The sequence below is a fragment of the Chrysemys picta genome, chromosome 7 (genome assembly GCF_011386835.1).
Source record: "Chrysemys picta bellii isolate R12L10 chromosome 7, ASM1138683v2, whole genome shotgun sequence".
In the NCBI taxonomy this organism is placed as follows: Eukaryota; Metazoa; Chordata; order Testudines; family Emydidae; genus Chrysemys; species Chrysemys picta.
The window spans coordinates 84,699,658-84,721,488 of NC_088797.1; the positions used below are offsets into that span (position 1 = coordinate 84,699,658).

General features: G+C 41.7%; 1 protein-coding gene across 10 annotated transcripts in view; it reads right to left on the reverse strand.

Moving 5' to 3' along the window:
• Window positions 1–14,280, reverse strand: part of LOC101938843 (solute carrier family 25 member 16) — a 66,475-nt gene extending 52,195 nt beyond the window's left edge. The window contains exons 1-5 of one of the 10 annotated variants that reach the window (XM_065553454.1): window positions 13,818–14,280; window positions 11,053–11,145; window positions 8,602–8,735; window positions 6,528–6,591; window positions 1,849–1,961 (exon numbers count right to left, since the gene is read on the reverse strand). In XM_065553454.1, coding sequence (XP_065409526.1) covers window positions 1,849–1,927 — 79 coding nt within the window. In that variant the 5' untranslated portion in view covers window positions 1,928–1,961; window positions 6,528–6,591; window positions 8,602–8,735; window positions 11,053–11,145; window positions 13,818–14,280. The remainder of the gene's footprint in view (window positions 1–1,848; window positions 1,962–6,527; window positions 6,592–8,601; window positions 8,736–11,052; window positions 11,146–13,817) is intronic. The other 9 variants (XM_065553456.1, XM_065553455.1, XM_065553451.1 and 6 more) reach the window with 9 other exon arrangements.
• Window positions 14,281–21,831: the final 7,551 nt, after the last annotated feature.

The following is a 21,831-nucleotide window of genomic DNA, read 5'->3' on the forward strand; positions in this document are numbered from 1 at the left end:
TATGCAATCTAAACTTCTCAAGTCAGAGAACCAAAGGTTCTTGCCCCCTGGATTATCCTCCCAATAACACACTCACTGCAGAAGAGTAAGATACCTTTCAGAGAGTGTGGAGTGTTTTTTCTGACAAAACAGCAGGCATCTGCATGAGGAGTGTCTCTGGGGCAGTGTCACCCAGGGTTCAATTGATGTAAATTGCAAAGTCTCAACTGACCAGCACTACCAAAAACAAGCCCCAACAGACTACAGTCCATCTGGCAACATCTGACTTTCCCTAATGGAGTGTCTAACACTATTCCAAGGTGGAGTAACTTGAGTCCTATCCAGAAGGGATTTCACAGTTCACAAAAAAGCCGTTATATTTGAGGAAATGGACTATCTAATCCCTGCCCTGATCAGGCAGTCATCCAGGTAAATCTGGATGCATATTCCTCAGACAAAGACTGGCCAACAGAACCTCCAGGAGTTTGGTGCACACAAGTGGCCAAACCTAAATCCAAACAGCATCTGAATCTGGAAAACTCCGAATGGAGGAGTACAAAAAACTGCATGTGAAAAGGCCTTAACAAGACCCATATTTTACATATTTTTTATGAAGTCCTCTAGCCACAAAGTTTGACAAAGGATGTACACTCTGAAAAGACCTAATGACTCAACAAATCCAGTGTGGGCCACAATCTCCATGTTTTCTTGGGAATCAATGGTAAATAGTGGGAGAAAGACACTAATCCCTGTTCCTCTAGGCCAGCGATTCTCAACCAGGGGTTCGGGGCCTCCTGGGGGGCTGCAAGCAGGTTTCAGGGGTCCGCCAAAATAAACCAGAGAACAGACTCGTTGGGGCCCAAGGCTGAAAGCCGAAGCCTGAGTAAGTTTGCGTCTCAGGACCTCCTGGGGTGTGGGGCCCTGGGTAACTGCCCTGCTTGCTACCCCCTAACACCAGCCCTAGCTTTCAGTCTACTGGATATGCAGAAACACTGTTGTGGCACAAGTGGGCTGTGGAATTTTTATAGCATGTTGGGAGGCCTCAGAAAGAAAAAGGTTGAAAACTCCTTCTGTAGGCAGAAATACAGCAGGAAATATCAATATTTCTTTTTTGAGTTAGAATAGCTACTACCTCTTCTGGGAGATTCAAGGGCCAAACTGTGACAATGAACGCCAAAAGGAAAAGACTCAGCATAAATTCTAGGGTCTAATTTCATCTCTACTGCCTAAATATTAGACCATAGAGATGTTGGAGCTCAGCCCACAATACAAAATTTGACAGCTGATCAAATTATCCATAATTATCTGGAGTTAGGCTAACATCTTTTCCACAGCTTCTTCTTTGATGTGATTAGAAATAGTAAGGATACTTCCTAGCTAAGAGGCAGGAATTGAGATTTGCAGTCAGAGCATAGCATTGACCTGTAAAAATAGAACAACTTGCTCCCTCTTTGCTGAAAGAAACCACTTCTTCAAAAAGAACATAAAGCCATGAAACACAACAGGGATTACTTCAAACTCTCCGTTTTGTTTCCCCAGTGGTGTTTGGACCTGGGAGCTGTTAGTGAGATCTGCTGTACAAGCATTCATTTCTAGTTCTGTTCAGGATTTCCTACCATTATTTCACCTTCTTACTCTTCCTTCTTTGTCAAATGGGAGTTTAAAGAGGAAAAAAGAAAGCATCTCTCTAGAGCAAAGAAAGAAAGGCTGAAGGAGAATTGTGCCTATGAAATGTATGTATTGCATATACACCAGCCTTGATTAAAAATATTTTTTTCCTGGCAAGTGGAAAACTACTATTCTCTATTGTTCCATCATTCTACACTGAGACAAAAACTGCAGAACCTTCTTTTTTTTAAAAACACCTACATCGAAAAAATTCTTTTGGATTCCCCAAATATAGGACTTCTAATGACAAGTTTAACTTGAAGACCAAAGGGAGTCCCATCTGGCTATATTGTTAGTGAATGTTCAAACGGAACCTGAAATACACAAAAAGCACAAGGTACAGTCTTACACTAGTGTAGCGGACTGGACGAAGTTACCCATGCTAAATTTATTTTTAAACCATGAATGGAACCCAATGACTACAGCACAAGGAATTCTTTTTCACTGTAGCAACAGTACATATGAGAAAATAGTTGGAAGTCTAGCAGACCTGTCAGGCAGGTCACAAAGTTTCCCTAGCCCAAGAAAGTTACAGGAAATTCTACAGTTCATAGACCTGTACAATATAATTAAACTGCTTACATCTCAAGAAGTTAGCTAAATGGTTCCTTTTGTATTGTACCTTCATCCTAGTATGATAACAGCGATAGGGATGGTGTAGTTAATACTGAGATGGCACTTTCATTGTAAACCCTTATTTTCAGTTGCTTTCTGTAAATTAGCGGATGGGCTAAAGTTTCTTATACTTACTCTTATACCACATGAATTATTCTGAAAACAACAATTATTCTAAAAACAACTATACTGAAGCACAGTGTTTCCCCCTACTGTTCCAGCCAAAAATAGTTTATCAAAAGTAGGGGGAAAACACGTTTCTGTGCTTCAGTATAGTTGTTTTTACTTTTGGAGAACTCAAATGGCTTTGTTTTCAAAATCCTTCCTTTTAGAGAGTTTGTGTGTGTAGGGGGTTCTTTGTTTTGTTTTCTCTCTAAACAATTCTCTAATATCTACCATTTTTTCTATCCTCTCAACCAATTCTCTCTTTCCTTAAAGGAAATGATAAAGCAATTATCTGTTAATTAAGTGTTATGGCTGAAATTTGAATCACAAAAGAGTCAGGAAATTCAGAGTTAAAGTCTCCACAGTAACTTTAACCCGGCCTCCTTGAATATATGCATTACAATGGTTTTTTTCATTGCATTCACTCATACTTCCCCCATCCTCACTACTTTTCTCCAGATGGCAGAGGGATACCTTTGACTTGCGTACATTAGGAAATATGTTCCATTTCCCATCATTTTACTAACACTGATTTAGTCCCACTAACATTAGCAATGTTGGGAACCCTGGCTAGACAGGACTACCACATCTCCAGTGTTTAAAAACACAACTTAACAGAAGCAGTTGCAGCACATACAGATGCATCACAAGGGAGAAGAGGCGCAGGCAGAATTACCCTCTCCTGTGACACATTTCTCAGTCCAGGGATGCTGGAGAAAACCCCTTCTCCAAAGGTACCAGGGCACGTGAAGTGCCATGCTTCCCCCAGAGCCAACCAGAGACTCAAGCCAGCAGAAGTAAATGGGTTGCACCTGGCACAGTTAGGACGCTAATGTTGTCGAGTCTTTGCTCAATTTTTTCTCTCCTCTGTGATAAATGGCCATTTACTCCAACTCCCTTCTAGACCTTCATACACAGTCTCTTCACTTCAGCCTTACTCCACTGCCTTCTATGCTCACACCCTTCGTCTTTCCCTTCTCCTATGACCCTTTGCCACCCTCACTCCAATGCTCACCCCTTCCTTTCCCTCTGCATGTGTGTTATATTCCTTTCCGCTCCTCACTTAGTCTATTGCAGTGGTTCTCAACCTTTCCAGACAACTGTACCCCTTTCACGAGTCTGATTTGTCTTGCGTGCCCCCAAATTTCACCTCACTTAAACTACTTGCTTACAAAATCAGACATAAAAATAGAACAGTGTCACAGCACACTATTACTGAAAAATTATTACTTTCTCATTTTGTCTGTATGAAATTTTACATTGTACTGACTTTGCTAGTGCTTTTTATGTAGCCTGTTGTAAAACTAGCCAAATATCTAGATGAGTTTATGTACCACCTGGAAGACCTCTGCATACCCCTGGCTGAGAACCACTGGTTCTATCTGGTCTATTTAGATTTTAGGCTGTTTGTGGCAGGGACTGTCTCTTATGCTAGTATTTGTACAATAGTTGGTTGGTCTCAAGGTGCTACTGTAATACAAGTAAAAGAGTTAATGTAGTCTAACCAACATGGTGCTTCAAATGGTTGCAGCTGCAGTAGCTCTATCTACACAAGGACTCCCAACATTCCTAAAACTAGTAGAGCAAAACTAGGGAATAAGCTTTTGAAAACATGTTTCCCTAAGAGTAGGGTGAGAAAGATAAGCTTTTATTCCACTTCATGCTGTATAAAGCCAGACAAGTTCTTGACCATGTCTTGCCAAACAGATTTTGTTAGCTTTTAGGATTTTATGGATTGTTTCTTTTTGTTCGCTCTTCTTTTGTTTGTTTGTTCAGTTGGGGGGGGGGGGGGAAGAGGAGAAAAACCCTTTATTTCATGAGGTTCTTTTCCACTTAATTGAAGGCAATAGTGTCAGCAGTCCACGGTTAGTCAATTTTTTAAAAAACAAAAGCTACCTATTTAATACCATTTAATGACTATGTGGAAAATGTCAATCAATGTTAAGTCCTCTTCATATAAAGGTAGGAATAATAATTAGCTTTTCCTCCCCACTGAATCTTTAGCTGTTTTGGGTTGAGTGGAAAAATAAAAATTCATTCCTCATATTTTACACTCACAGCTTGCAACTGTTAGTTCTTCTAATACCATAATAATTGTTAGAACTCAGATTAATTTGAAGGGAAAAAAAAAAGGATAGAAGACTGCACATGCTGAGAATTATTCCATGACAATATTCCGAATCATCATATAAGGCCAGGGATCATACGAAGGTCCAAAGAATCCACCCATTTCAGAATCATAGAGTTTAAGACCAGAAGAGACCACCACATCATCTAGTCTGATCTCCTGCTCATCATAGGCCTCTAAACCCCACCCAGTTTCTCCAGTATTGAGCCCAATAACCCAGATTAGATTGAAGTATTACACCACTCAGGAAACTGAATTATTCTGTGACATAGGCAAAGGACAGGAGGGGCCAAGGTGCACAGTGCCCAAGGTCCCTGCAATGGCAGGGAACTGATTTGGTGAGATACCCAGATGATCTAGCAAGCACCTCCATGCTGCAGAGGAAGGCACACACAAAAAAACAAAACCCAAGAGCCCAATCTGACCTGAAGGAAAATTGCTTTCTGACCCCTTAAATTCTGACCATTAGCACATGAGCAAGAGCCACCAGCCAGGCATCTAAAACAAAAGATTCTCTATACCATCTCAGAGCACCAGCCCACCCCATCCAGTGTCCCACCTCCAGCTGTTGCCATCTTTGATGCTTTAGAGGAAAGGGAAAAACAAAAACAAACAAATTGGGAGGACAAAATTTTCATCTGACCCCTGCAAGTGAAGCTGAAATCCTGAAGTATGTGATTTAGGAACATAAGAGATAGGATCAGAAGGTATACTCCCTGAGCCACCAAGCCCAGCCTCTCACACCTATCTCAGCACACAACCCCATCATACAATCCTACTGATAAATTTATCTAGCTCTATCTTAAAATTAATTAGGAGTCTGTCCCCACTAATATTATTAGGAGGCTGTTCCAGAACCTTACAGTTCTAATGGTTAAAAACGTTCTTCTAATTTCCAATCTAATTTTATTTATGGCCAGTTTAAACTCATTTGTTCTTGTGCCAACATTTTTCTTTAATTTAAATAGTTCTCCCTCTTTGATTTATGCCCCCTGATGTCTTTATAGAGAACAAACATATTCCTTCTCAGCCTTCTTTTTGCTAGACTAACTAAGCCAAGCTCTTCTAGTCTCCTCTTGTAAAATAGGGTCTCCATTTCATGTTGGTTTCCAACATCTTTCTATACCCATACTAGAACTAGAATCTATGGTACCCAAGCTGGGGAGCCAATTCTGCACTGCAACTTAACGTTTTCTATACTATATATGTATGATACTGTATTTTACTGTCATAAGGTAAGGTATTAATTTCAACACTATGCATCAAAATTTACATGCCCTTTAGGAGTACAGTTTTAGTACTGTAATTATATTAGCAGGTTCTTCATACATGCATACTAGAAATGCAGAACAGATGAGCATTTTTATTTTTAATGTCCTTCTTGTGAATGGTGTACATTTCACAAACATGGCAGACATATAGAAGTCTCTCTTATCTAGAAAAATATATTAAATCAAACATGCCTAAGCAGCTGAGAGAAATCAAGAAAATTAAGAAATTTATTTAATAAATGTTGCTAAACCACCTTAAATTATTAAAAGTGAATTAATTTTTTAAAATCCTGTTTCTCACTATTTTTCCTTTATATTTCTCTCAGCTTGGACATGATTATCAATTAATCTATTTTCACTTTCATGCTTTGAGTACTGTTTATTTGATTAAAAACAGATGATTTCAGTGTAATTATAAAAATATTTGGGGAAGCATTTCTAATGATCTTGGGTTTAAAAAAAATATTGTTTTAACAAGATTTTACACAATCAAAATTTAAGTTGCTACATTCTTTAAAGTTTTATTTTAATTAAAAACAATTTTTTCCAAAGGAAATATTCATCCTATCAAGTCTTTTGGTAGACCTCTTGTTGTATATGGACTTACAGTGGCATTTTATTTCAAGAAACACTACCTAAGCCCTAAACCAATATTTACCTTTGAAAATAAGTGGTGTTTGAAAGTGAAAATAAATCTGTACCTGCCATGGATCCAGCCATTAAATTGTGCACATGCCCAGAAATTCCAAGCTTCTTCTTTATTAGCTACAAAGTAAAAAAGTTTTATAACAGTAATAAGTCACATGATATATGATAAAGAAGCATATCAGAGTTTTTTGTAAATACTGTATAATAACTGTATCAAAGTGTGTGTTAGCAACTATCGGACATTACAAATGAAAAACAGAATGCTCAATTTCTGTTAAGAAGTGGTAGCACTTCTCAATAATTTTTTTATACTCATTTGTCATGTATACCACTGTACTGAAAATATTTTTATATCAGCAAATGTAGATTGATAAGACTGAAAAAAAATGGGACTTTTTCCATTAGAGATGAGACACAATACAAGTATAAAAATAATGTACAAGGAATACAGACTGGGCCTTCTATTCACCCTCATAACACAGAGCAAAGAGACTTTCAGTGAAGTTGAAAAGGAACACATTTAAAATTGAGAAATGGAAATAGTTTTCCCACACACCACAAACTTAGCCTGTGAAATTCATTGCCACAAGAGTTCATTGAAGCCACATGCTTAGCAGGATTCAAAAAAAGGGTTGGAAATTTATATAGGCAAAAACAGCCCATGTTATATTAATATTAATACTGGTTAAAATAAACAATAAGAGTCTTGGAAGGGATATAAAACCTCATGTGTTTTGACATAAGTCAAGCAACTGGTGAGGGTTAAGAAGAAACTTCCCTCATAGGCAGATTACTTCATATCTTCTACTATAGGGTTTCTTGCACCTTCCTCTGAACCATCTATTAATGTGCACTGACAGACAGGATACTAAACTAGATGAACTACAGATATAATCTAGTATTGTATGACAGTTATATTCCTAATAAGAAATTCACTGTTGATCAGATCTGTGTCCTGCACCAAGTGGAATTCTCAGATTCTGAGACTAAGTTTAGGATCTACCTCAAGCCTACACTCTATTTTCAAATCAGTATAAATCAGTGGGAATTTATCTAAGTAAGAATTTAAGACAAAAGGAGGAAAGACCTCATGATTTGGCCTCTGGTGTCTCTGGGATTCTTAAGCCCTTTTGCTATGAAGTATGGCATGTATTCTTGTGTATAGCACAACATAAAATACAAAGATTTAAAAAAATGTTTTTGACTAAGAAGATAGGACTCTCAAAGTTCTCCTGAACTACTCACAGCTTCCAAAGAGAGCTAAAATATGCAGTTACAATGGAAAAAAATATTTAAACATCTGAAACTGGCTACAGGTAGTTCCTCTCCCTCCCCCCAAAATATCTGCCATCCGGAATTTGCTCCTTTGAGAAAGAAGCCCTCACAGCCATGTTCAGGGGCCAACACAACTCCCACTGAAATCCACTGAAGCCAATGGAAGGACTCCAATTGAAGTTGGATCTGACCCTTGAAGTTTTAAATTCCAATAGTAAAGGCATAATTTTGATTGAGTATAAGCAATTCTCAAGTAGACACTTATACCAATATCTAAGCTCCAATATTACAGGAGCAGTAAATGCACTACACTAGAAGAGAATTCACAGATCTTGTGGGATCCTAAAATACTGCATTTTATCCTGCAGAGCCAATTTTTTTCTTGTGATGACGGTGCAGGTCAAATATAGGCTTCACCAGCCCTCACAGGAGGTCTTTCAAATTTAAATGAACTATTTGATTTATAAAGTAATAAACCTTTCTATACAGTATTAAAAAGAACAAAGAGACGTTACATTTTACATTGAGCCGCTACATTCTTTACAATCAGAGGGCCACTTTTTTAGCACGATGGCCAGCAGCAGGTTCAAGAGTGCTTTATTTTCAAAAATATTTCAGTTTGTTTGTAGTGAGACAAACACAGTAAACTAAAATTTTGAACCGTTTTTCTTATAGCAAAAGTGGAAATAGTCTCACTTATGCCCCCATTTTTTTAAATGAATAGATTAATACATAATTCAGGCCAATGTGAAAAAAGGGGGAGCTTGTTAATGACACGATTTTAATGTTATTTTATCATTTTAAAACTATATTCACTGTAGCCATAAAAGGAAACAAAATAAATCAAACTACCTTTTTATACTGGTCAAATGCCATAAACTGAATTGCACCATATGGAAATATTCTAATCATCATTGCCCCGTTTCCTTTATACAACCCAAGGTAACCCTCCTTTTTGGGGACAGCACACAATGTAGAAAACACTCCTGTCATCAATACAAAAAAAGATATTTAACAGAGTTACAATGAAAAAATGTTCCAGCAAGTATTACTGACAATAAGACAGTATGCATATAACTAAGGCCAGATCATATTGTTCTTATGTAAGTGTGGAGGGCAGAAAACTAGCTTTCAATGCCCAAATGTGGTCAAAGGGAGGGAGATTTGGGCCTATTTCCACCAGCCTTCTTATCACCCAGGTTCTGTGGAAACTCCTTATGAATCTATGCATTTGATGCCCCATGAATTGGGGCAATGTAACCTGGCAGGAGGGAGATCTATTCCATGTGATATCATCCCCCCAGAGAAATACTGAAAAACTGGACACTACCAGCACACAAGTTAAAACCGACATTGATAACTTTAAATCTAGTCAATTACAAAGTGACTAATTTACTACACCTGCCTCTGAGTCTGTCAAAATTTGTGGTTTTACAATCATTTTCCTATTTTTAAAATTTATTTTTCTCCAACGCTGCTGTGTAGAACACAAAGAGGGAATAAACAACTGACTACAAAGGTGAAAGAGAGAAAAAAAAAAAACTATCCACAGACTTTACTACAACATCACCACCATGGTATGTAAGCAGCTAACACACACTGATGAGTTTATTATCCCAGAGGGGTATTGTGAAACGGCAGCATTATTATCCCCATTTTAAGGATGGGGAACTGAATTACAAAGAGATAATTTGCCCAAGATCATATAGGAAATCTGTGGCAGAACCAAGAACTAACCCTAACCCTAACCCTCCCAAGTCCCAGTGAAGGGCCTTAACTACAAACCCCTCCTCTCTATACTATACATAGTTGATATCAAATGCATAAATTAAACAAATAAAAAAAAACAGAAATATTTTCTCACATCTTTCAATTAACTGTAAAGATTATTTGTAATATGTAAACATTTTTCATATTCAGATGTAATTTTTAATACTGACTTTGACAAATATTTACTCATTGATCTGAAGTTTCTTATCTTTGTCCTCTGCCCAAAAGTGATTTTTTTTTAAACTGCTAAAATTCTGTTTAGTTATCCAAACAAAAAGGATGGCATTTTTCACACATCAGGAGAATGGTTCTTCATGTTCACAAGGTTTAGTTTTAGAAATTCATACTTGCTACAACTTCAGTGAGAACAAATACTTTTGACATGGCTAAAATTTCCCTCCTCCCCCTCAAAAAATAACCATTTATTGAAAACTGCTTTTATTTTAAAAGATACATGTCATGCGGTCCATGTTTCTTTAACTCCACACATTAAGAGACAGTATAAATATTTAACATGGATTTTGGCTAACTGAACCTATGTAACATTTTCTTCTCTATATCCATTTTTCACCTATTCTCCCTTCCCCACCTTTTTTTTTCTGCTGAATGTTTAATTAAAATGTGCATTTAATTCAAATCAAAGTCATTCCTGTACTCCAGTATCAAATCACACATCCGCAGTATGGTGAAATTTGATTTGAACGTATAAACTGATGATTGCATATTCTAAAAAAAAAAAAAAAAAAAAAAAAATTCAGGGGATAAGAAGAATATTAGAATCAACCATGCAGCTATTTCAGCTTATGATTGTTAGACTGCATATTCAGACTCAGCTATTGCAGTCGAGTGCCCCTGCCGTTCCCTTCTTCTTTTGTATATCAAGCACAATCATTTCAATATTGTATTATAACTCAGTATTTCTCCTTGCCAAATGTTCTTTTTAAACAAAATTTCTTGGATTTCTAAGTTAATGTGATTTATAATTGGTATTTTACATGAACAAGTCATCCAATTCAAGGTTGTGCTTTACTGTGTGCCTGCAACTCAATGAAGTTGTGCAAGAATATCCAGGCATCATCCATGCAATGATTCTAATCTGTGCAGAAGGGGGCAGTGTTACAGTTGTTCTGGGAATAATTTTGAATTACAGTAGTTAATCTGGAGTTTACACAGTCATTTAAGAAAAAAACATAAATGAAATGTCAATTCCTGCACTCCTTAATTGTCCAAGTAGCTCCACTTTCTTAGTCTTGTTACACATATGAGTAAGGTTTGCAGGATCTCACTGTTTATAAACACATTTTTTGAATGAACATTGGTCTTGGATAAACAATCTCATAGCATTAATTACAGTCCCCTGTGTGCAGACCTACCAAATCCAGCAAGCAGACAATGAAATTGTGCTCATAAAAAGCAACTGCCTATCCAATCATTGCATTTGTTTACAGCAATCATATTGGTAAGTAGAAGTCACACTACTTTCCTAAATAGTATAAAATTTAAACTTTTTAAAATGTACAGTAGCCATCTTACCTAAATGTTTGTAATGGTGATTATGAGCTTGCAGTAAAATCTTTACTCGATCCAATGGTGCAATAGTCGTTTTGGCACAACATCCTGCAACACCTTACCAACAACAACAACAGGGGAAGTTTGAGTTGTTCATGTCAACAGCTAAATCAAGTATTTCTCCACCGTATTTTCTTTTTAAATAGAACAATGTTTCCCCCCCCCCCCCCCCCCAGGAACTAAAGTATTAAAGAAGTAAATAAGCTTTCGTTTTCAGGAAAAATGTAATTTAAAACAAAAAATCCTAAAAATCTTAGTGAAATTAGTAAAATCGATCTTTAGATTTTGTTTAAAAGACCGTTCTTCTTAGCTGTTGAATGCCCCCAACAACCACATGCAGTTATTCAGCAAGTTATTTTAACTTTCCCATCCTCTTTTTACTTTTCTTCTTTAAGTCTACAGAGTTCAACTTCTCTGCCATCCTAGCTGCTTTCTCTCCATGGTCAAGCTCTGTGCTGGTTCAACAATAATATTTGGTACATATAACAATTAGAAACTAAGATTCACGGTGATGAGAGAAGAATGAGAAACTTAGGTAGACAGATCTTTATGACACTTTACAAACAGTGATGAGAGATGAGGACCTATCTGTGTGGGATATAAGTCTGTGTTTTCTCCATAGAGCGTTTTCTAATATTTCCCTCCTTTTCTTTCTTTTTTTAAAATAGCCTTATTTTTCAGAAGTCACGACTACAGGCACAATATATTTCATTCACATGAAAAAGAGACTTTCCTAAATGTGCTAATGAGGTTGCCTGAGCATTCAGCATCTGGTTAGAAGTTAGGTAATGATCTTTTCTGATTCTGAAAAGCATACAAATAGGAGTATGTGCATGAATTAAACAAGCTGTATTAAGCAGAAACATACAGGTAACTGTCCCCTCACAAGACACCATTTATTTATAATATTCTAAAGAATATTAATATAAAAAACTGTCTACTAGTTAGTTCTGTTGACTCCAACCAGGTCTTTAGAAAGATCCAGTTTTCAAGGGGAAAGGGCTGTAAAGAGACAATACTAAAGCAATGTTGTCTCTGAAATTTCTTTCCTTCAAATTTTTATGTTTAGCACCAACAGGTCTCCAAAACCTCATAAACACTTAAGAGACTCCAACCGTCTTTACCAATCTAATTTTTTAGATAATGCTAAAACATGTCAAAGAATCCTACTTAACATTTAGATCTCAATCCTGCAATTTCATGCATACTAATTAGCTGGCAGGATCAAGACATTGGGGGCCATTTCTTTTTTCTAAAGTCTTGTGTACCATGAGAAAGGTTTTTTTGGAATAACTTTAGTTTTCAAGGGGAATAAACTGCCTTGCATCCACACACAAAAATTGGTGTGGGGGGGTTCAAATTATCTGGCATTTTATTGCATGTTAATTTAACTCACTTTGGAAATGAAATAACTATACTGTAATGATTTTTTGGGGGGTGGGGGAGATAAGGTTTATGGCCATGATTCTCAACATCCTCTCACAATCCTTAAGAACACTAATCATCCTAGAGAAGGAATTAAAAGGCAGTTTGTCTCATTTTCTTGGGTTGATAGTAGTTATGAAAAAGACCTATTAGAACATATTCCTCTGCCACCCCCAACAGAAGCCACACCAGATGTTGCTAACAACATTAGGGTAACCTATATACAATATGACAGGTTTCAGAGTAGCAGCCGTGTTAGTCTGTATCCGCAAAAAGAACAGGAGTACTTGTGGCACCTTAGAGACTAACAAATTTATTAGAGCATAAGCTTTCGTGGACTATGCATCCGAAGAAGTGGGCTGTAGTCCACGAAAGCTTATGCTCTAATAAATTTGTTAGTCTCTAAGGTGCCACAAGTACTCCTGTTCTTTTTATATACAATATGTTAACTATTTCCTTGGCAAGTACCATTTTTTGACAGTTCTCTGAAAGCTAGATGATCACTGGGGTGAGTATAAAATGGAGCATGGCCTAAGGCAGGGGTTCTCAAACTGTGGGTCAGGACCCCAAAGTGGGTCGTTACTAGGGTGACCAGACAGCAAATGTGAAAAATCGGGACGGGGGTGGGGGGTAATAGGCACCTATATAAGAAAAAGATCCAAAAATCGGGACTGTCCCTATAAAATCGGGACATCTGGTCACCCTAGTCGTTACCCACCCAGGCTGGTGTTGGCCCCAGCAAGTCTGAAGCCCAAGCCACAGCCCCATAGCCCAGAGTTAAGATTACAGAAGCCCTTGTGCTTGGTCTTCGGTCCCTCCTCCTGTGTAGTAATTTTTTGTTGTCAGAAGGGGGTCATGGTGCAATGAAGTTTGAGAACCCCTGGCCTAGCGTTTACAGCTAGCTCTGCCACGTGACCTTGGACAAGTCATTTAATCTCCTGGGACCCAAGTTTTCCCTATCAGTGACAGGGGCAGAAGGGCACAATGTGAGGTTCTTCAAATGAAAGCCGCTTATCTCTTTCCCCATATAACAAACACCATGCCTCTCCTATGCCAAAGGTGTTCACTTCCCACACTTTGCGGGCCCCATATGCTACCGCCCCCATCCCTTGTGCCCAGGGGCCCCCTGGGGCACAACACGCAGCCAATGGGTTCATGTCCGTTTTTATCATGGGCTTGGTGGCCACACCAAGGGGGAGGGCAAAGCCTAGTGCCGCAGAGCCCCAGCGGCATGGCGGGTGCCCAGCAGCAGGGGTCTCACCGCGGCCTCTGCCGGCAGAGAGCAGGGGGCGAAGGGCGTTTACCTCCCGCTACGAAGGAGCGGAGCCAGTAGAAGTCTCTGTGCGCTGCGGCATTGGGCTCCGCCGGCCCCTGCGTGTCCATTGGGGCAGCTGGGGCGCAGCCGGCTCTGCGGAGGAAGGTTTCACTAAGGGAGCCCCCGGCGCCCCCAGCACATGGTGCCGGCACGTGCCCCAACACGAGCCAGAGGGGGAGCGGAGCAGCCAGTTACGATCACTGCGCCGGAGCCGCCGCCGGGAAGGTGTCGGGGCCGCCTCTCTCCTGCCTGGGCATGGCCCAGGCCGCTGCCTCGGGTCAGAAGCCCTCGGAGCTGCTCAGGCGGGCGAGCGGCGCCGGCTGATAGCGTCAGAGGCAGGGAGGGCCCGGCGCGGGCGCTGTATCCTCCCCCCGCCCGTGGCGCAGCCCTGGGGCGGCTCGTGTGCGCGATGCGAGCGCTCCGGGCCAGCCCGCCGGCTCCCCCTGCACCTGTCCAGACCCCCCCGGCGCCTGCCACACTTTTCTCTGGCCTTGAGCCCTGGGGCAGGCTGGTGTCTGCCTGCGTGTGCAGGGATCCCAGTTCCCGCCTGAGGTGTTCGGTTTTCCCCGAAGAATGAAGAGTGCAAGTTCTATATGTGGCTACCGAGATTGGCACCATCTGTTCATTGGGGATGGAAAAACCGCAGGCACCATTTTTTTTGGCGGGGCCGAAGGGAGGGCTGGTGTGCAAAATGCTCCTGCAGACTAGGCGCAGAGGCCTCAGCATAGCTGAAAAAAGATGGCTTTGGCCTGTGCTTTATCAACTAGTTGATAACTTCTCTCTGAGATCCGTAAACTTCATTACTCTGGTACAGGGGGTCAACAAACTTTTTGACCTTAGGGCCGCATCTGGGTATGGAAGTTGTATGGCGGTCCATGAATGCTCACGAAATTGGGGGTTGAGGTGCAGGGGGAGGTGTGGGCTCTGGGGTGGGGCTGGAGATAAGGGATTGGGGGTACAGGAGGGTGCTCCAGGCTGGGACCGAAGGGTTTGGAGGGCAGGAGGGGGATCAGAGCTGGGACAAGGGGTTTGGGCACAGGCTTCAGGTGGCACTTATCTCAAGCAGCTCCAAGAAGCAGTGGCATGTCCCCAACTCTGGTTCCTACATGGAGGTGTGGCCAGGCAGCTCTGCGTGTTGCCCGGTCCAAAGGTTCCACCCCTGGAGCTCCCATTGGCCACAGTTTCTGACTAATGGGGGTGGCACTTGGGGCGGGGGCAGCATGTGGAGTCCCCTGGCTGCCTCTATGCATAGGAGCTGGAGCGGGGACATGCCGCTGCTTCCAAGAGCTGCACAGAGCGGGGCAAGCCCCTGACTCCGCTCCCCGGATGGAGCACCAGAGCAGGGCAAGTTCCATGCCCCGCTCCCTGGCGGGAGCTCAAAGGTCAAATTAAAACTTCTGGAGGGCCAGATGCAGCCCCCAGGTCATAGTTTGCCCACCCCTGCTCTGGTATGTCCCAGATCCACAAAGGTACTTAGGAACCTAAGCCCCAATGTTAGACTGCACTGCAAGCCACAAAACCCCTGCACAGCTGCTGCCAAACCTTGTATTACTTAGTTAATTTAGGCACCTTGTAGGTGCCTAAATTAACTAAGTAAATGCCCCAATTTGTAGGGCAAAATTTCCCGAAGTGCCTACATTTCTGCCTTTGAGCATGCACGTTGTTGTCTCACTTTGTATGGCTATCTCCCAACTAAGCCCCTCAGTACAATCCACAAACTAGGAGAAAATAGGGACAGAGTGCCTGCCCATCTTGCCTGTGGGGCCTGAACCAGTATCTGCTGGATAAGTTCCCATTCAAAAATCTGGCTGAAAGAGGAAGAGGTTATAAATTTTATCCGAGTGGTTAGAGCATTCACCCAAGCTGTGGGAGACCTGGGTGCAATTCATCTGCCTGAGGGGGAGAAAAGATTTTGAACAGGGACCTTCCATATCTCTCAGGAGAGGGCCCTCACCACTGGGCTATGAGATATTCTAAAGTGGAGTATCTTCAGTCTCTGCTGTTGAAACTAGTTCAATTTGTATAAATAATTAAAGAGTTTTGGGACGAGTGGTAGAAAGAGAGCGTGCTATAGTCTGATGGTTCAGGAAGCCAACTGGAAGGTCAGACACCCAGGGTCTAGTCCCTCTCATCTGGGCCAAGCTGCCTGAATAATCTTTGTCTGCAAAATAATAGTCTGCAAACCCTATTGTTTTAATGCATTTTTATATAAAAGTTCAAAATATTTAAGATTTTAATGGCAGGAAGGAGTGTGTACAAATCAAGTTTTTAAAGCATTACACAGAGTCAAGACTAAAGATTTCTCTTCCATGGTCTACACTGAACCTGCAATAAGAGCCATCTGAACAGACCCCTGCCTCCCACACAATACCATTCAAGTAAACGGGGCTCTGCATCGGGACAAAGGTCTGCTTTTATGGATTAGTTTAGAAAATTGGAGCTTCACTCTGTACTTTTAACCCCTTGTACCTGTTTTTATCCATTTATAGGATGGGTATAATAGTACTTAGCTACCTCCCAGGAGTATTGTAAGTCATAAATTGAAAAGTGCTTTGAGTCCCTCAGATGAAAAGTACGTTATAAATGGCACAATTTCACATTTTCTAGCGGTGTCTATGAAACTGGCAAAGGACTACGGTACATCATCATAGGATTGCTGCTGCCAAACAATTCCTGAACCTCAAGATCCCTACTCATTTCTTCCGATTCAGTGCATTTCTTTGCTACAGGACACACTGCCCCTTCCAAGAGAAACACAAATGAACAACATTCCAGTACATATTGCAAGAAGTATGAATAAATTAGAGATTTAAGACAATTAGCTCATCTGTTTAGGTGTGTTTCCTCTCTTCAGTTAGCAGTATTAACAATATTAATAGTTAGAATTTTTCATGTTAAAAATGCTCTCCAAACTTTACCTAATTAATAGTTAATACCTTCTGAGGTGGGTAAATATTATCATCTCCAGAAACAAGAGAATTTAAGTTATTTTCCTCTCTGAGAAAATCATCGTCAAAGCCAGGATTAGAACTCCAGAGTTCTAGCAACCAGTGTTGTGGTCAGGGCATTGAACCAAACTTCTGTAATACAAGACTTCACTCTAATACCTCTCTTAACTCCTTTTTTAAATTATTTACATTAGTTGCACTGCTCCTTATGTACCTTTGCTGCCCAGGTATATTTGGGTGTATGTTATTCCTTTCATTAAAATGATATTGTCAGTTTAAAAATAAGTTTATTTACTTAGTGCTGTTCACAAAATCATAGAGAAATATTAGAAATTAGAGACAGACAAAATTATCTCTCCGCTACTATACATTTCTTCCTTGTTATATGTCCACATTGTGAGTGAAACAAGATTTTATGTTTATGTTCAGGTTTTCTCTTATGTGTAATAATTTCCATCTCCCATTGCCCCATGTTCAGACAGCAGCTGATCCTCTCCTTCACTTCCCCTTCCTCCAATATATTCTGACCCTTCAATTTCTCCACTCATGCATAAGGATCTCTTATGAAAGCTCCTCATCGCTTGTTTTGTTTCCCTCAGGAGAATCCTAGCAGTGGCCTTCCTGACCACAAACTACTTCTTTCTCAAAAAAACTTGCTTCCTTCTCCAAAAAATGCATATTACCCTGCTGCTACAAATTGTTACCAACACACCTAAAAAACTACATTATAAACCCAAATTTACCTCTCACCCAGCATACCTCCATCTCCTGCAGTCCTCCCCTCAAAACTTACCTCCAAGTCATTCAACTTTTATTCTATCCAGTCTTCAAGACCCTAAGAAACTTTCATTTAATTCCCATTTTATCCCAATAAACATCCTCTTATCTCATGCCCCCATTCCATAATCCCAGCATTCTTCTATATATTTATACTGTGCTCATCCAAGAACCTTGACTCTTGACTCTTTCCCCCAGAGTATCTTGAGTATACTTGAGTAGGGCCCTAACAAATTTCCCCCAGGTATCTTGAGTAGGGCCCTAACAAATTCACAATCCATTTTGGTCAATTTCACGGTTATAGGAATTTAAAAATAGTAAATTTCATTATTTCAGCTACTCAAATCTGAAATTTCACAGTGTTGTAATTGTAGGGGTCCTGACCCAAAAAGGAGTTGTGGGGGGAGGGGGTTGCTGTTGGGGGGGGGGGGTTGTGGTACTGCTTCTTCTTAGTACTCTTTACTTCTGCGCTGCTGCAGGCAGCAGCGTTGCCTTCAGAGCTGGGCAGCTGGAAAGCGGCAGCTTCTGGCCAGGAGCCCAGCTTTGAAGGCAGAACCGCCGCCAGCAGCACCGCATGGTGTGCAGAGTGGAACCCTCAGTCAGCAGCCGCCACTGGCTGGCTGCCCAGCTCTGAAGGCAGCAGCGCAGAATTAAGGGTGGCAATGCTGCTGGGGGGCGCTGCCTTCAGAGCTGGGCACCCAGTCAACAGTCACTGCTCTCTGGCTATGCAGGTCTGAAGGCAGCACAGAAGTAAGGGTGGCAATACCACGATTCCCCTAAAATAACCTTGCAATTCCCTTTTGGGTCAGGACTCCCAATTGAAGAAACACTGGTCTCCCCCATTAAATCTGTATAGTGTAGGGTAAACACACAAAAGACCAGATTTCATGGTGGGAGACAAGATTTCACAGTCCGTGATGCGCTTTTCATGGCCATGAATTTGGTAGGGCCCTAATCACATGAGTAAGGTTGCAGATTTATCGCAGCATTTTTTAATAAAAAAAGTCACAGCGGTCACAATAAATTTAGCACAAGTCACATGTTTTGTGATTTTGGATACAAAAATGTGACAAATGGTGAGCGGGGGGGAAGGAGCTGAAGAGCAAGCCTGCCCAGAACTCAACCTGTTGCAGCAACTTCTGTCCCCCCAGACAGAGCTCCTCGCTCTGGGCATTGTGACCTGGTGCTTGGGGTCACAGCACAGCTCAAATTTGGCTGACCTGCCTCTTAGTCATCATGGGGAAGGTCTGATGGGACAAATCAGAGTGAGTGGCCCTGCGACCTGGTGCACAAGGTCAAGTGAAACTCATTCAAATTTTCCCAGCTGCCTCTCCATCCCCATGGGCCAGACCTGAGCGGCGCTGCAACCCCATGCACCAGGTCACAACACCCAGAGCAGGGAGCTAGGCTCAGGCCCATGAGACAGGAGCCACCAATGCAGGGTAAGTTATGGATACAAAAACAAGTCACAGACAAATGGGAAAATCAAAGCATCTGTGACATTTTTCCTACCTTGACACATCTGCAGCTCTAATCATGAGCAATACTATCTTCACCCTTAAATCATCTACCATCTCCTAAGAGTATGTCTACACTGCAATGTAAACCCAAACCCAACTTCCATTCTCAGACAATTCCGTCTGACTTGGGCCTGGGCTCCAGCACAGAGTCTGGCTTCTAATTTTCCCCGGGGGTGCACAACTCCTGCTCAGCCCCAGGCTCTGCCCCCACTCCACCCCTTCTCCAAAACCTCACCCCTACCCCCCATCTTCCCGCCTCCACTCCACTCCAGCCCTGCCCCCACTCCACCCTTTCCCCAAAGCCCCGCCTCTTTCCACCTCCTCCCCCGAGTGTGCCCCATCCCCACTCCCACCCTCTCTCCCTCCCTCCCTCCCAGCATCTCCTGCACACCTCTGAACAGCTGTTCTGTAGAGTGCAGGAGGCACTGGGAGGGAGGGGGAGGAGTTGATCGTGGGGGCTGGTGGCAGGTGGGAGTGGAGGGGAGGGAGGGGAGCTTGGCTGACAGTGGGTGCTAAGTACCCTCTAATTTTTCTCTGTGGGCGCTCCAGCCCTGGAGCACCCATGGAGTCCACGTCTATGGGCCCCAGTCCCCTGCAGGGTTGGGGGGTGGCTCAAGCCTGGGCCCTGTGAGAACTCAGGCCCAAACTCCATTATTCTGCAGTGTGGATGCAGCTTGGGCCCAGGCCCACAGACTTGAGTCTACTCCTGAGAGATCATCAATGCAGTCCCATGGGATGTTGTCCTTTCTATCCCAAGACTGGCCAATTGACTCCTAGGAACTGGAAGTCACATCTCTGGTTCAAATACAGCTGCTCAGCATTTAACCCTTCCATTTTATTCTGATCATTGAGCTACAAGCAGAATGAATCTTTTCCTTTGTATGTAATGGTGATCGATACAAAGAAGACCTTTGCCATGTGGTTGCTAGCTGGTCACAGGAGCACAACCAGATTTTGGTTCATCTAGTGTGAGACAAGCAAACAGTTTGACTTTAGCATGAGTTCCAGGAAACAGCAAAGAAGCTGGCAGCGTTGGAGATTCACCAGATCGCTGACCAGTACAAGGAGCTAATTAAGCAGCTCAAGAACAACTACTGGAAAGCCAGGGATGAGAACCGCACCTTTGTGAACTTGCTATCATGCTGCCTCTTTTACAAGGAGTTTGACCAGTGCTGGGAACTGTGCTCAGTCTTGTCCCTGAAGTGGCTTTGCCACCAGAGCAGCTACAGCACATTCTGGCTCCCTAGTCAGAAGAGGATTTTGATGCCTCTGGGGGGAGCAGCCCACTGCACAACTGGCAGCAGAAACACAAGGCAGAAAAAGCCGCTCAGCCTGGTACGTTTCTTATCCCATGTTTGTTGTTATTAATATAGGAATGGGGAGAGATTTCCAGTTTATGACCCAATGTAAAATTTATTACAAACTGCAGACAGCAGCATATATCTGCTTATGGCAGATTGCATACCAGCACCTTGGCGTCATCCCACCACAACCACCATGTAGAATTCAGAATGTAGTCCAGGAAGTTCAAACAGTGAAACAAGCGTTTAAAATTAATTTTTTCCTTGAAAGTCACACGTTTTTATAGAGATGTGCAGGGGTGTTAAAAGTAAGAACCTTATATTGTCTTCCCTTTTAGTATGCTGCTCCATACAAAGTGGGCATGCCACAACATTACAAGCCACCTGTAAATAGAAAACTGTCGAAGGTGGGAATGGGGGGATAGGTTAAATGTAGTCTATGAGTGACAAAATCAGTGTCTGAGGTATGGTCAGCCGGTTAGGGATTGTATGCAGTCCAGAAATATGACAGGGCGTGGAGGAGATGGCTGTGTATTTCTTTGCAAGTCTGTGTGTGTTTGCCTGTAGTCCCTGGTTAGATGCATTCAGCCTGTATCAGAAGCAGTAGGGAGGCAATCATCCACACGGACACTAAAGCATCATCCTTCTTCTTGGAGCAGCTAGTCCTGGAACCCGCAAGGGGAGAGGTAGTTCTTGATTTAGTCCTAAGTGGAGCACAGGATCTGGTGCAAGAGGTGAATATAGCTGAATCGCTTGGTAATAGCTACCATAATGTAATTAAATTTATCATCCTTGTAGGGGGAAAAATACCAAAGAAGCTCATCACAGTTAATAGTGGCATTTAACTTCAAGAAGGGGAACTACACAAAAATGAGGAAGCTAGTTAAATGGAAATTAAAAGCAACAGTTACCAAAGTGAAATGCCTGCAAGCTTCATGGAAACTTTTAAAAAACACAATAATACAGGTTCAAATTAAATGTATACCCCACATTAAGAAAAACAACAGTAAGATGACCCCCAAAAATGCCACCATGGCTAACCAACAGAGTAAAAGAGGCAGTTAGAGGCAAGTAGCCAAAGACTCAAAAACTAACAGCAAATTTTTTTAAAGTATATCAGAAGCAGGAAGCGTAACAATCAATTTGTCTGGCTACTGGATGATAGAGATGCTGAAGGAACACTCAAGGAAGACAAAGCCATTGTAAAAAAGCAAAATTAATTCTTTGCATCAGTCTTCACTGCAGAGGATGTGAAGGAGATTCTCACACCTGAGTTATTCTTTTTAGGTGAGAGATCTGAAGAACTGTCCCAGAGTGACGTGTCAATAGAGGAGGTTTTGGAACAAATTGATATATTAAACAGTAATAAGTTACCAGGATCAGGTGGTATTCACCCAAGAGTACTGCAATTTCATATTTGAGTTCCTTCAGAACTGCTAACTGTGCTATGAAATCTG